The 14,584-nt window shown below is 30.1% G+C and overlaps 2 protein-coding genes and 1 long non-coding RNA gene across 3 annotated transcripts in view; 2 read left to right on the top strand and 1 right to left on the bottom strand.

The window, feature by feature from the left end:
* LOC126699078 (uncharacterized) overlaps window positions 1-14,584 on the bottom strand; it is a 96,043-nt gene that overhangs the window by 21,088 nt on the left and 60,371 nt on the right. The window lies entirely within an intron of this gene.
* The window catches only part of LOC126699076 (uncharacterized), a 108,007-nt gene that overhangs the window by 33,064 nt on the left and 60,359 nt on the right, over window positions 1-14,584 (top strand). The gene's annotated exons all lie outside the window — the stretch shown is intronic.
* On the top strand, window positions 4,650-12,560 carry LOC126699074 (putative wall-associated receptor kinase-like 16). The gene is made up of 3 exons (XM_050396628.1): window positions 4,650-5,617; window positions 6,208-6,363; window positions 11,031-12,560. The coding sequence occupies exons 1-3, from the start codon at window positions 4,735-4,737 to the stop codon at window positions 12,242-12,244; spliced, it is 2,253 nt and encodes a 750-aa protein (XP_050252585.1). The 5' UTR covers window positions 4,650-4,734; the 3' UTR covers window positions 12,245-12,560.

Below are 14,584 nucleotides of genomic sequence, written 5' to 3'. Positions count from 1 at the left end.
AAAAAATCAGATTCTAGTTAAATATTTTTCGGATCCGGTGGAGTAAAAAAATTCTGGTCCGTATTGTGGACTGATAATGCACCGCGTGGAGTTTATTGACCAGAGTAGGCCCTCGGGCTTTTGAGATAGTGGGTTCCACTTCCAAAGGGCAATGTATACTGCTTTACCGTATAGGGTACTTTTGCTTTTTTCACTTTTGGGGACTTCAATTATTTGAGTTTTACCCCCCACAAATTGTTAATAAGAACAAAGGAGGAATATATTAGATTTAGGTGTGCCTTCAATTGGTTTAAAATATAAAAAAAAAATCATAATTATTGAAAAACCTTTCAAACTTTCTCTATATCTTTTTATTATATATTTATTTTAAAATTTTTAATTATTAGATTGCATTAAATATTCTTATTATATCTTACATGCTTATAAGATTTTAAGAAAATAAAAAATTAATAGTTATATTATTAATTAAATATTTAAAATTTAAAATTATATAGTTTAAAATTTTGCATAAATCATCAAAAAATAAAAATGCATATAAAAAATTTGTTGATTCAATGCTAAATAAAATTTTATGGGTGTTAAGAGTATAAACAACTACCGATAAATTTTTAAAATTTATTAAAAAGATAAAAAGTTAAAAGAGTTTGTGAAGAAACCTTGTCCTTTTGCTTTTCATCTTGGCGGACACTCCACTAGTATTAGAATTTTAAAAAGTTCATTACTTTATAAATAGGTGGAGAAATTGACTTCGCTCTATGCATTGAAGTTATGCTGGTACCATATAGTGGCACAATTTATCCATATAGCAAATTGTGAGCGGCAAAAAGATGATAAAAGGTTCATGTAAAGACACTTTTTTACAATTCACAATGCTGTGTAATAAGTTGTGTTAGGGTGTGTTTGGATACTGTTTATTTTGTTGAAACTAAAAAATTATTACTGAAAGTATTGTAGATAAGGGTAAAAGTTAGTTGAAATAGTACAGTGGGGTCATGAATATGCCAATAAGTATAGTAGGACTCATAAATAGTAGCAAAAATAAACTGAATAATGAAATAATTTTAATTTTTAATCTCCAACCAAATGCATACTTAGGGTACGTTTGGTACACTAAATGTGGATTACAATATGAATGATAATCTTTATTACCAGGAATAAAATGTGTTGTAATAAAATAACTAAACTTATTCATTAGTTTGGTTATGAGTTGTAACATTAGAATAAAACTTATGATCTATTTTAGGAAATATCTTATTCATACAAATATATTTCCTATAAAATAATATATTTTAAATTTTAGAGAGATGAGTTTTTTTTTTTGATGATTTTTTATTTTCATAATTGTTAGGTGGATATGGAAAGTTTATTTATTTGAAAATATATTAATGTTATAAATTATTACATCTACTAAGGAATGACTATTACAACCCTTTTAGAGAAAAATAGTTATTCCTCATTTTAAAGAATAGTTATTTATAAGGAATGACTATTTTCTATAATAAAAACATAACCAAATTATTGAATAATTAAATCATAAGAATAACTATTACATTACAGTGCCTATTACAATCTACCAAAAGTGCCCTTAAAGTTATTAATCTTTACTGTGATGCTTCAAAATTTACTTAATCTCATCTCTCTGAAGCCTAGACATCTTCTCTAGAGCCAAATGTGCAGTTTCATTCCCACGATGACAGGTTGGGTTATCAATCCAAACAAAGAAAGGACACTTATGACCAACCTTATAACAGCTACAACCCAAGAACCTCCTCCCAAAATTGTACAAACTCAAACTTGTTCTCAAAACACAAGTCTGTTCATTGCACATATGTCCACATGAACCCGAGAAATTACTACTTGATGAAGACATATCAACATAACACGATTCTTAGGAAGTACAAACTTAGACTTTCACACAGTAAGTTCACACTTGAACAAAATCTGAAACCCTAAATCAAGAACAGACCCAAATGCAGATGAACAGCAGTCACACATACCTTGCCTATGTTTGATGATGCAAAACAAGTGTTTTCTCCCTTTCCAGACGCTCCAAACCACGAAGAACAAGCTGATCGCACCTCGGGTCTCTCTCTTGAAAAGTGTTTGAGTTTTAGGGGTTTTGATTCGCGTTATGTTCTGTTTTGGGGTTAAAAGGTGTTTTTGTAACGGCAGAGACCGAGGTGGGTTACGGAGAGTGACGGAAACACACCTCAGGTGGCTTAAGTGATACTTTTCAAACCACGGGTAGGTAAAGTAATTTTCGCCTAAACCACAGGTGGGTTATGTGTAATTATCCCTTCAAATTATAATCAATTTTATGCTTATAAGTTGAAGTTGCTATAATTAAAGACAAGATTGATTTAGTACTAAAATTAATTTGAAAAACAAAATTAACACAATTTTTTTTTCAATTAATAATTAAAGCACAGACGTATGTGTATGTGTATGTGTATGTATATATATATATATATATATATATATATATATGAATATGATGACAAAGAAATTGATTCAGACCGTTAGTATATAAAATTGGCCCAACAAAAGTTCTCAAGTTTGTAATTGCTGCACTCTATGCGGACCAATCAACAATGGGATGTTCAAGTATTTAATTAGTCAATCCGTATGCCAAGCACTCATTAAAGGTAGACATGCTCTTTAACTTTTTTTTTTTTTTTTTTGGTTTAAAAGGAATTATTATTAATAAACAACTAAGCCAAAAAGGCTAAGTTATAGGCAACAAGCCTACATACACTATCCCCATTAGTATCAAAATACACAAAGTTTGCTATTACATCAGATGGGGGATTATCCCAAACAACAAAATTTTCCTGCATCGCTCCTCCAAGCTTAGCCATAGCATCCGCCACTCTATTCGCTTCCCTAAAAGCGTGCTTCACCCTGAAGTGCTGAAGCTTTCTGCTCTTTAACTTTTTCTTCCAATGAGATGCACTCACGATTATTTAATATATTTAGGGTTTGTGTGTGATTCAATTATTTTATTGGAATTGGAAACTTTTTAGTGGAAGTATTGTAGATAAAGGTAAAAGTTAATTAAAATATAGTTATTCCTCAAAAAAAATTAAAAATATAGTTAAAATAATATAGTGAGATCCATAAATAGTACCAAAAAGTGCAGTAGAGTCCATAAATAATAACAAAAATAAGCTAAACAATAAAATAAACTGACTTTTTAATTTTTGTCAAACACACACTTATACTTAATTTTCTCTACCAAAAGAGAAACACAGACTTGCCCTAGCTATCATGACCCTTTTTTAGTCTTTTTATTAAGCTCATTTTGGCCTTTTTGGAATGCCGTTCCCAAATAAATGGTTACGTAACTCACGTTTTTTGCTAGAGAAATATCAGAGTTTTTTGGCTAAATATTGTAAAAAATGAAGTTTATTTGTGATATGGATATTGTTCAAATTTATTTGGCAAAATGAGAAGAGAAGCGAATTTCGGCAATGGTATTGCCGAAATTTTGAGAAAAAGGAGGAGAGAGGAGAGAGAAATGATGTGACGGATGTGGAGAGAGAAAAAGGAATTCCGGCAATGAAATTTCCAAAAATAAAAATAAAAGAAATAAAAAAACTAAATTGTGGCAATTGAATTGCTGAAATTGGAGGATTAAAAAAAATAAAACTGAACTCTAGCAAGAATAATCCTACGGCCACACACTATTTTACTATATTTTTTACAAACTGTTGTTATGGCTAATTTCTTATTGGTTTTCATTAGGGCTCACCAATAACATCACTTTTTTATTTACTAATAATTACCCATCACATTAATAGTTTATGAAAGTTTTTGTAAAATAATTTGTATCTCTAGCATTTTGCCAAAAGTGGAGGATTAAAAAAAAAATTTCACAATATTTTCACAATTATTGACGTGTCAATTTATTACAAGTCAAAATAAAATAATAAAATATGAGACTGTGACTAACCACAACTGAAAATAAATATTTGGGAAAATGTTACAACACTTATTATTATCACAATACTTTCACAATTGTTGAGATCTCAGTTTCTTATAGATAAAATAAAAAATTCTAAGTCCACAACATTTTACCGTGCCTAAATTTTTTTTTTCCTAGTAATCGGTTTGTGTTTTTATTTTATTTTATTTTTAGTTTTTAAATATTTATGTAAGCTGGCATATATATTATTATACCGACACAATAAATTTCACAATATTTTTACAAATATTGAAGTATCAATTTCTTACAGTCGAAATAAAATAATAAAATATGATACTGTGACCAATCACAACTAAAAATAAATGTTTTGAGAATAACAATAACAATGTTATCAGTTTAAAATCAATAATAACTTGTTATTGAGAATTTGTTCTAAAAATATTATGAATGTAGCATTTCTTTCAAATAAAATAAAAAATATCTATTCGGATCCTAAAAATGAAGATATTATGAAAATATTGTGATATTTTATTGTATTCTTATATTTCTTTTTTAATATAATCAAATTAAATGAGCCAAAATTTACGATTTCACACATAAAATCTATATTAATTTTCTCACGGTTGGAGACAACATGTACCTTGCACGTGCAGCCAATGCCAGTGTTATAAAAAATTGTGAAAATTTTTTATAGTCCTACATATTTTCTACCTGGAGGGCGCGCTTTTAAAAAGTACAGCATCTAAAGCTGAAACGTACCAACTTCCAAAACTCTAATCTTAGATGCTCTTCTGGGAAAGTAGTGGGGTATGGGTTTTCATTCGATGCTTGTGCTAGTCACCTGGGTTGGTGTGATGTTAACAGCAATAATGGCAGCCCCAGCAATAGAATATCCATTAGCCTTGCCTAACTGCTCCGACAGCTGTGGGGATGTAAAAATTCCATATCCCTTTGGCACAACTGAAGGTTGTTACTGGAAAGAAAGTGGAGACTTTTTTATCAACTGTAGCAAATCGTACGGCCAACCTCAACCAATGAGCGGAAACGTCCCCGTTACAAACATTTCCATCGAAGGAGAGATGAACATCTTGATGTATAACGCCATTGACTGTTACAACCGGTCGGGTACGCCTCTGGAAACGATCAAAATCGAACCAAGTCTCACGGGCGTCCCTAGTTTCACAGTTTCCATCACGAACAAGTTCGTGGCAGTTGGCTGTGACACTTACGCATTACTTCGTGGTACTCTCAAAGATGAACCGTTTACCACCGGCTGCGTGTCCACATGTAACAGCACACACAGTATTGTAAATGGGGATTGCTCTGGGATTGGGTGTTGCCATATAGATATTCCTGAAGGTTTGAAAGATATTGATTTTGCAGCATATAGCTTTAAAAACCACAGTGATGTCAGGTCTTTCAATCCATGCAGCTTTGCCTTTATTATCCAGAAAGACAAGTTCAATTTCTCCTCAGCTTATCTAACCAGTCTACAAAACAATGAAAGCTTGCCAATGGTTCTTGATTGGGCAATTGGTAACGAGACGTGTGAAGTTGCTCTGAACAAAGTGAATTACATATGTGGAGCAAATAGCACTTGTTCTGATCTCAAAAATGGTTCTGGTCCTGGGTACCGTTGCAAGTGCAAGGAAGGTTACTATGGGAACCCATACCTCAAAGATGGTTGCCAAGGTATATATTCAATTTACTTACTTATCTACGACAAGTTTTTTTTTTTTTAAACAATAAAAGGTTTATATTTTTCACGAATTTTTAAAATATTGCCTTATTTTAGTTACACAAAAAAATGTTACTTTTTTTTTTTACTAGTGTTTGAACTGATTGGTTGTGATTTATAATAATAATAATAATAATGATGATGATGATGGATGCATGCATGAATGAATGATGTTATACAAATCTTGACTTACAATTTCAATAAATTTTGAATTTTTTTTTTATCAATCTCTAATTGAATCGTTGGGCAATACTTTTATTTTCGTTTAAGGTTTGGCTTACTTTAGTATTTTTTAAAAGTAAAATGAATCTTCTTTTATTTTAATGAAAAATTATGACGTTATTCATTAACTAAATAAAAAATAGGGATTAAAATCTACTACTATTTGTCTTAGGATATTTTCACTTAAAATAAAGTACTAGAATATGCCAAACCCTTTCGTTTAAATAAATGGTCTCTTTTGATTATACTTCTTCTTAGTGTTTTATTTTTGGGCATTGAATTAATTCTTCTTAGTTACTTTAAATGACCTTTGTAACTACAGACATTGACGAATGCAAAGAGGAAAAAAAATGCCCGGTAAAACAAATTTGTGTTAATGAAGTCGGGAGTTATCGTTGTTCGTGCATCAAAGGATACCGTAAGGTTGAAGAAGCATCATGTGTTCCTAAATCATCACTAACAATTTACCTCGCGGTTGGTGAGTATATTTACTGTATGTCTATATCGTATGATTAGGTTATTGCATGAAATGCAATACCCAATCGATGGTTGGGAGAAAAAGGACCTTACAGATGGTTGGGAGCAAAAGTTGTTATTTTTTTCCCCAACCATCAATATGGTATTGCATCTCATCCTCCTCCCATGTAGAGGATTCTATCATATCATCAATTTTTTTTTTTTTTTTAACTTAAATCATATCATCAAGTTGGATCAATCTATCACGAATTCACAATTAATGGACCAAAATCAAGGCCATTTTCATATTTATAAAAATATTTTTCTGAGATTGATTTTGAGTTAAGGTCCTAGCATTACTCATAAACATTCGTTATGGTTTTTTCTTAGCTAAGCCATATATTAAAAGGAGGATAGCACTGATTTAAAATTTTAACTTTTTCTTCCTATCAAACGCTCACGGTCACGGCCATATGTTAATCTTTTACGACCAGAAGAGAAGCATAGACGGAAAAGGTTTATCTTTTAGTTGGAGAAAAATCTTTTAAACTCCTCATATATTTTTTTATTGAGTATCTTTTTATTGGGTGTGAAATTTGAAAATATAACTGTTAGTTTGCATGTTTTTTTTTTAATGTTTTTAACGTGCATGTCAAATTTCATTCAAATTGAATGTTATTTATAATTCAATCAATTAAATTATTTTTTATGCATTATTTTAGATCACAAATTTGAAATTTAAACATTTGATTGATGGCATAGTAATTGGTTTTTAATTTTCTTGAAATTTTGCAAATATAGAGGATAGGAGTGTGCATGGATTGGGTTGAGTAGTTTTTTCTATCTAACCCACCATGGTGAGTTAAAAAAAATTCAGCTCAAAGTAACTCATAATAGAGGTCCAACCCAACTCACCCAACCCATGTAGATCTAGTTGGACCCATAGGTTGGACATATTTTTTTAATAATAATAATTATTATTATTAAATTGAATATTAGAATAACACTACTACAAATAAGAGTAAATTTATAATCAAATAATTATGAGCATAACACCAAACAAACACAAACTATATGAAGAGAACTTAGTGTATGACTTTTATCTAGGAAGAGGGGCAAAAAAGTAAATAACAAAATTGTATAATATATATTTTTAATATATTTTTTAAAATTTAAATACATATTAAATATAGGTGGGTTAGATAAATTTGTGAATCTTTAGTCCCGAACACAACCAAAAAATTTCATAACCCAAACCAACCTACCAACAACGGGTTGGGTTGGATCATGTTGATTTTGCCTGGTTTGCTGCCCTCCTCTAATAGAGGATATAATAAGAACATGTAATTGAATGCTTAGATTTTTAAAATAGACAAAATTTAGTTACAAAATTGATTATAATCTAAAGGTTACAACCTTACTTAATAAAATAAATATTACTACATATTTTAAAAATCTAATCGTTGAATTGTATGTTATTTACGCTTTTAACACATTGGTCAAATTTTGTGTTAATCGAATATTACTAACTATATGATCTATAAGTTTATATTTTATGAATAATTTTTAATTACAAAAATTTTCAATTTAAACATTTTATTGATGATATAACTATTAATTTGTAATTTTCTAGAAATTTTATAAGTATAAAGGATATAAGAAGTAGATATAATCTAATGATATATTTGTCAAAATTCACGCTCATAACCTTTTTCAAACAGAAAGACCTACATAATGGACTTATCCTCTTATAGAGTACTTGCACCAGTCAATGCAAAATAGAAAAAGTTGCAAATTTTACACCTTTTTTCTAAAAAAACTACCCACATTAGTTTGTCTAAAACACTGCTTATATACAAAATTGCTATAGTAACTGTACATATATGCACGGTTACTATAGCTTTCTATATGATTATTTTATATTTTTTCTCTCTCCTCTCCCTTGCCTGGTCAGACTCTCTCTCATCCACTCTTCAATGCCAAGATGAAGCCGGCCGCCAACATCCATCCACAATCACAACTAACCAACCACCACCACAACCAACCCATTACAACATCAATTTAATCCAAACACAATCAACTCAAAATTAGTGAAAATCATCACAAATCCAACTTAAAATCAACACAAGTAGAGAGTGTGAGTGTATTGAGCCATGGAGGCTTGGTAGAGAGACTTTTTTTTAGGTTTGAAGAGAGCACCGATTGATAGAGAAAGAGATATATATTTTTATTTTTTTAGAAATGAAAAAGAAGAAGAAAGAAAGAAAAAACATAGAAGAAGAAAGAAGGAGAAGAGGAAAGAAGAGAGTAGAAAGGGGAAGAAAAAAAAGAAAGAGAGAGAGTGTTCAGTGTTGTATGGTAAGGTTGTGGGGCCATGTATGGGTAAGGAAAATAATAAAAAAAAAGGTGAAAAAATATTATTTTAATAAAAAAAGATATATTATAGATAATCTAATATGAGGATATTTTTACAAATTAGTGGTATAAAATAGAAAAAATTGATTTTTATTATAAAATAGAAGGAAACTTTTACTTCTCCTATGCTAATCCTCTTATTTTTCATTTCTTTCAAATAAATAACAAACCTCTAGTGCTCAAAACGGAGAAATCTCACGACACTTTTCTAGTCTTTTCACGTTGATTTTTTTAAACTGCCATTGTCGTGTTTGGTCACGTTACTCACGTTGTCTTGTGGACCTGCTTTACAAGCCATAATAAAACAAACCATTGTTAGGTTAAAAGGACGTCAGCAATTATTCAAAAATTCAACGATGACAGCAAATTACACTGTTTGGTGGTGCCCCCTCCCCCTAGTTGGAATTTTGAGATTGACGAAGTTTTCCTACAAGTTGGCTAAATAATTAACAAAATTACATATTTTGAACTTTTAATAGCTGAATTTTATGTTTTTTTACTTTTAATTTGTATGTCAAATTTAGTTTAAATTGAATATTATTTATATTATTCGATTCATAAACTTATTATTATGAATAATTTAAGATTATAAAAATTTGAATTTTAAGTATTTGATTAATGACATAAATATTGATTTTGATCTTCTTGAGATTTTGCAAAGCATGGATGATATAATTAAAAAATAAAGTACAATATAATGGTGAATTTGTCAAAAACTCAAAATACACATTCAATAAAAAAATACAGTGGAAGTTTGTGGCCATTACCTACAAACTAGTTCATAGGAAAACTTTGTTCTTTGAGATAGGAAAAAGTTATTTAGTGTAAAGTCTGAAGACAAAGTTTGACCATATCTCTCACTAAAAAATTATATGGTTTCATATTTTAAAAATCTAATTGTTAGATTATATATTTTTTATATTTTTGACATACACGTCAATTTTTGTGTGTCAAAAAGATGTTATTTATTATTTGATTTATAAAAGAATATTTTATGCATAATTTTATATTACAAAAACTTGAAATTTCAATATTTGATTAATGACATAACTATTGATACTTAACATTTTTAAAATTTTGCAAGCAATATAAAAAAAAAATGTAATTCAATAGTGGATTTATTAAAATTTATATCTAATAAAAAGATATCGAGTGGTGTTGTAGGCATTAACTACAATCAATTGCATGTAACCAAACTTTGTCTTAAGTGTAATACTTTTTAAATTTTTTTAAAAAGTAATACTAAATGTCTATCTATTTGGAGAGAGAACTACTAATAACGGTGATTATAAAAAACAAATAAATAAATGCTTTCCTTTAATTTAACTAAATAATTTTTTTTTCATATAGATTAAGGTATGAAAATACATATATAGCACTTTTATTTTATAGCTTTTATTATTTTCCATACCGAAAAGCAGTTTCTCAATTTTTTTATTGAACAGAATAATCATAACACTTTAACATTATAGTCTGTCGATCATAGACCCTGAATGCATGTTATTGCAAAAGGTCCAAAACTAAAACTCTAGCAGTCTATCCCTATATACTAAATGCATAATAGACCCTAAATGCATGTTATACTTGAGAGTTTTTGTTTTTTTTTCTTGTTTTTGATTGGGTGACGGGTTGAGCTCTTTAGTTGCGGAAATGATATCAATAGGATGTTTTATTATTATTATTATTATTATTATTCACCGTCATGGGCCATGCGGAAAACAAGAAATTTAGACGGGTCCGCACATTGATTATATAAACAAGGCCACTGATTGAGATTCTCAACTAGGTTCGCTAGCTCAAGGTGCAAATTAAAACAATATGGATGGCCTCTTAGGCTCTTAGTACTACTTGTGGGAGGTTCAATCTTTGATATATAAGCCTTGATATTTTTAAAGAAATTATATATTCTGGGCTAATTGTCTTCTTCTCAGCTAACCAAGTAACATTGTACTTTTAAAAAGGATGTCAATTCAAAACTTGGTTCACCAGTTCTATTTTATCTGTCCATATTTTTAGTTTTGATATAATTTGACATGAGTTGGATTTTATTAAAGCCGCTCATAGGAGATTTATATTTATGTGGCAGTCACTGAGTCTCTATTTACGGTATAATTGAAATCTTGATTGATTCATCTTTATATGATACGGGTATTAAATATTTAATTTGTCCTTTTACTGTGTTAAAATGGTTGCCATAAAATAGACAATGATACTAACAAAAGTATAAAATTAAAACATTGTTCTTAGTGAAAATGCATGTTGGTATGTGTGTAGGTATCAGCATAATCAGCCTCTTAGTACTGCTTCTGGGATGTTCTTGGATATATTGGGGATTGAAAAAAAGAAAGTTCATCAAACTCAAAGAAAAATTCTTCCAACAAAATGGTGGCTTATTGTTAAAACAGCAACTCTCTAATCACCAAAAGTCTATTGAGACAACCAAAATCTTTACTACAGAAGAGCTCAAAAAGGCCACCAACAACTATGACAAGAGTAGAGTCCTTGGCCAAGGAGGCTTCGGAACTGTGTATAGAGGAGTATTATCAGATAACACAATAGTTGCCATTAAGAAGTCCAAAATTGGTGATCAAAGCCAAATCGAGCAATTCATAAATGAAATGATTGTTCTTACCCAAATTAACCATAGGAATGTGGTTAAGCTATTTGGTTGTTGTCTAGAAACAGAAGTTCCCTTACTAGTTTATGAATTCATCACAAATGGGACTCTTTCCAATCACGTTCATGATAAAAGTCTATCATCCTTACTTTCATGGGAGAAACGTCTGAAAATTGCAATAGAAATTGCAGGAGCACTTGCATACTTGCATTCATCAACTTCTACGTCAATTATACACAGAGATGTGAAAACCGCAAATATACTGTTGGATGATGATTACACAGCAAAGGTGGCTGACTTTGGAGCTTCAAGGCTAGTTCCTCTTGATCAAACACAATTGAACACTTTGGTGCAAGGAACTTGGGGATACTTGGACCCAGAATACATGCAAACTAGCCAACTAACAGAAAAAAGTGATGTATATAGCTTTGGTGTTGTTATGGCAGAGTTATTAACAGGTAAGAAGGCACTTTCTTTTGATAGGTCAGAAAATGATAGAAATTTAGCCATATCTTTTGTTTCTGCTATAAAAGAGGATTGCCTACTTCAAATTCTTGAAGATCACATTGTCAGTGAGGGTAATATTGAGCAACTAAAGGAAATTGCTAATCTTGCAAAATGGTGCCTAAGTTTGAGAGGGGAGGATAGGCCTTTCATGAAAGAAGTGGCAAAGGAGCTGGAGAGATTGAGAAGTATGGAAAAAACTCCATTGGGAAACATTGATGTTGATGGAAAAAAGACTGAGGACTTGCTTAGTGCAACTAGTCACTCTTTCAACATTGACGTTGGCACTGGTTGTTCAACTAGTACAACTACTGAGTATGATAGCATCAAAGAGCAAGTATTGAAATCTATGGAAGATGGGAGATAATTACTTAGTCCTCGGTAATAAATTTGTATCAATAGATAATTGAATTTGATATGGTATTATAATGAGCTACCTAATTTCAAAGTATGTATTCAACTCACACAGTTGGGAGTTTTAAAGTTGTTTGAAGTGTAGTATTTATGTTTGTTTTGTAAGGTGTTTTGACTATTGGAAGTGTAGTAATCATGGTAGTAGGTTTTTTGTTAAGGACCGATATGTATGTATTAATGGCAAAGATGTAGGTTTCCTAAATAAGTCTTTTGTATTGATTTTTTAAACGGTTTTTATCATCTGGTTGAGTGTAGCTCTCATTTAACCATTTCTCTCTCTTTTTGTGACTCTTTAAATCTCCAATTTTTGTTCGTTCCTCTTTCACCCATATTAAAATTATAGGCAAATTATTACTTATCCATATTTGATTTGATTGAAATTTAAGTTGGTTATCTATGGTTTGAAATTTTACACTTTACTCGTTAGCTCAGTTAAAGTTTCGTAACCCAACTCTATTAAAAATAGTGCTAAATATTTTGCTTTACTTTTATGTCTCTCTCTTTCAAAAACACAAAAAAACATAAAATTACAAGATCAAAAGATAAAAATGAATCCAATGGAACACTTGCATTATAAGATTTCAAACTATAGATAAGCAACTTAAATTTTGATCAAACCTTAAGTGGGTAAAGTGTCAAATTTCAAAGCACATATAGACAATTTAAATTTTGGTTAAACTACATGTGGGTAAGTTGTAATTTATCCATATATATATATATAGAGAGAGAGAGAGAGAGAGAGAGAGAAACAATTAGACAATTTGATAGAAGTGGAGGTGCAATTGAACTTTTGTATGACATTATTTTTAGGGTTTAGGTCCTCTATTATTTAAAAATCTCCCATTCTCTCTCATTTTTATTTGGATGTAAGACACATGATAGATAAGGAATCTAAAAGAAAATTGAAACCCCGTCAATGGCATAGACTCCCTCTCTTAGCTTAAATCTCAATAGTCTCATTGCTATTGTTATGGTGGGGATGGTTGAAGATGATAACAAATATCATAAACATTGAATTGTTAGGAGAGAGAGAGAGAGAGAGAGAGAGAGAGAGAGAGAGAGAGAGAGAGAGAGAGAGAGAGAGATGTAAGAAGAAGCAGAAGATGCTAGGAAAATCTAGAATGAGAATAAGGACAAAAAAGCTAATGTCTTTCTCCTCAATAATTGGGCTCACAACCCACGATATTACCAACATCAAATGGCTCATATCTATCTCTATATAGATTAAGATTAAACCTCATGTACTTTCTCTTTCATAAAATCAAGAATAAATTCTCACTTCATATTTTTCGTTACTCCATTATCACATCGGTTTGTAAGTTTTCTTTGGTGTAAAATTATTATAGTTTTAGTTTTCACAAAATAAGTATTAATATTAGTAATCTAACTTAATCACCATCAAGTGAATTAGTCATATTAAAAACTAAAAATTATGAATTTCAAATAAGAAAATTTAACATAAAAAACTACCTAAATTTTATATAAGTTATATTTCTATTTTGATTAAATATATAAAAAGAGCCAAGAGGCTCATGAATAGTGTTTTTGGTTTGGTCAATTTGGTGAGTTGCCTTTTTTTTTTTTTTTTTTTTTTTTTTTTTTTCATGTACACTAATTTGGTTTGAGCTTGTTTTTGTTTTTGTTTATTTTTTAAGGATCTTTGTATGTTTATATTGTACTTGCAAAGTAAGCTTACATTATAGATACACAAAAAGTAGCAAATATTGTACACATTTGTAAAAATATGGTAAATATTGTACATATTTTGGAAATGTGTACAGCATTTGCCAATTTTTCTGTGTCTATAATATATATATATATATATATATATATATGTGTGTGTGTGTGTGAGTGAGATATTAATAGATGAAGCTAAGTGGGACCACGTCATAATTAGCTCATTAAAAAAATAGTTGTGCTCCCTTTTTTTTTTTTTTTTTTTTTTTTTTTTTTTGCTGAATAAAATGTTAGGTTCACCTTCCCTTCTAGAATTTTGCATTTTACATTAAAACACTGTGCTCTTTTTTTATTTTTTATTTTTTTTTATTTTATGAATAAAACATTTTGCTCTTCTTCAATATTAGACCTGCATATTTTTAGGTTCACCTCCACTTCTACAATAATTAAACGAATCAGAAATCCCAAATTTCCTCCTCTCCTACTCAACTAATGGTGCATCTTGCCAGTTACTACACCAGTTTAGGAACCTTAATATACAACTCCCCTCTTTTTCAATGAATGCTATGGAATTTGAAAGGGATCTCTCCGGATCTATGATGCATGCTTTTGGGTA

Source organism: Quercus robur, chromosome 9, assembly GCF_932294415.1.
Source record: "Quercus robur chromosome 9, dhQueRobu3.1, whole genome shotgun sequence".
In the NCBI taxonomy this organism is placed as follows: Eukaryota; Viridiplantae; Streptophyta; class Magnoliopsida; order Fagales; family Fagaceae; genus Quercus; species Quercus robur.
Note: the sequence above shows the minus strand (reverse complement) of the source record. Positions and strands in the feature narration are given on the sequence as shown.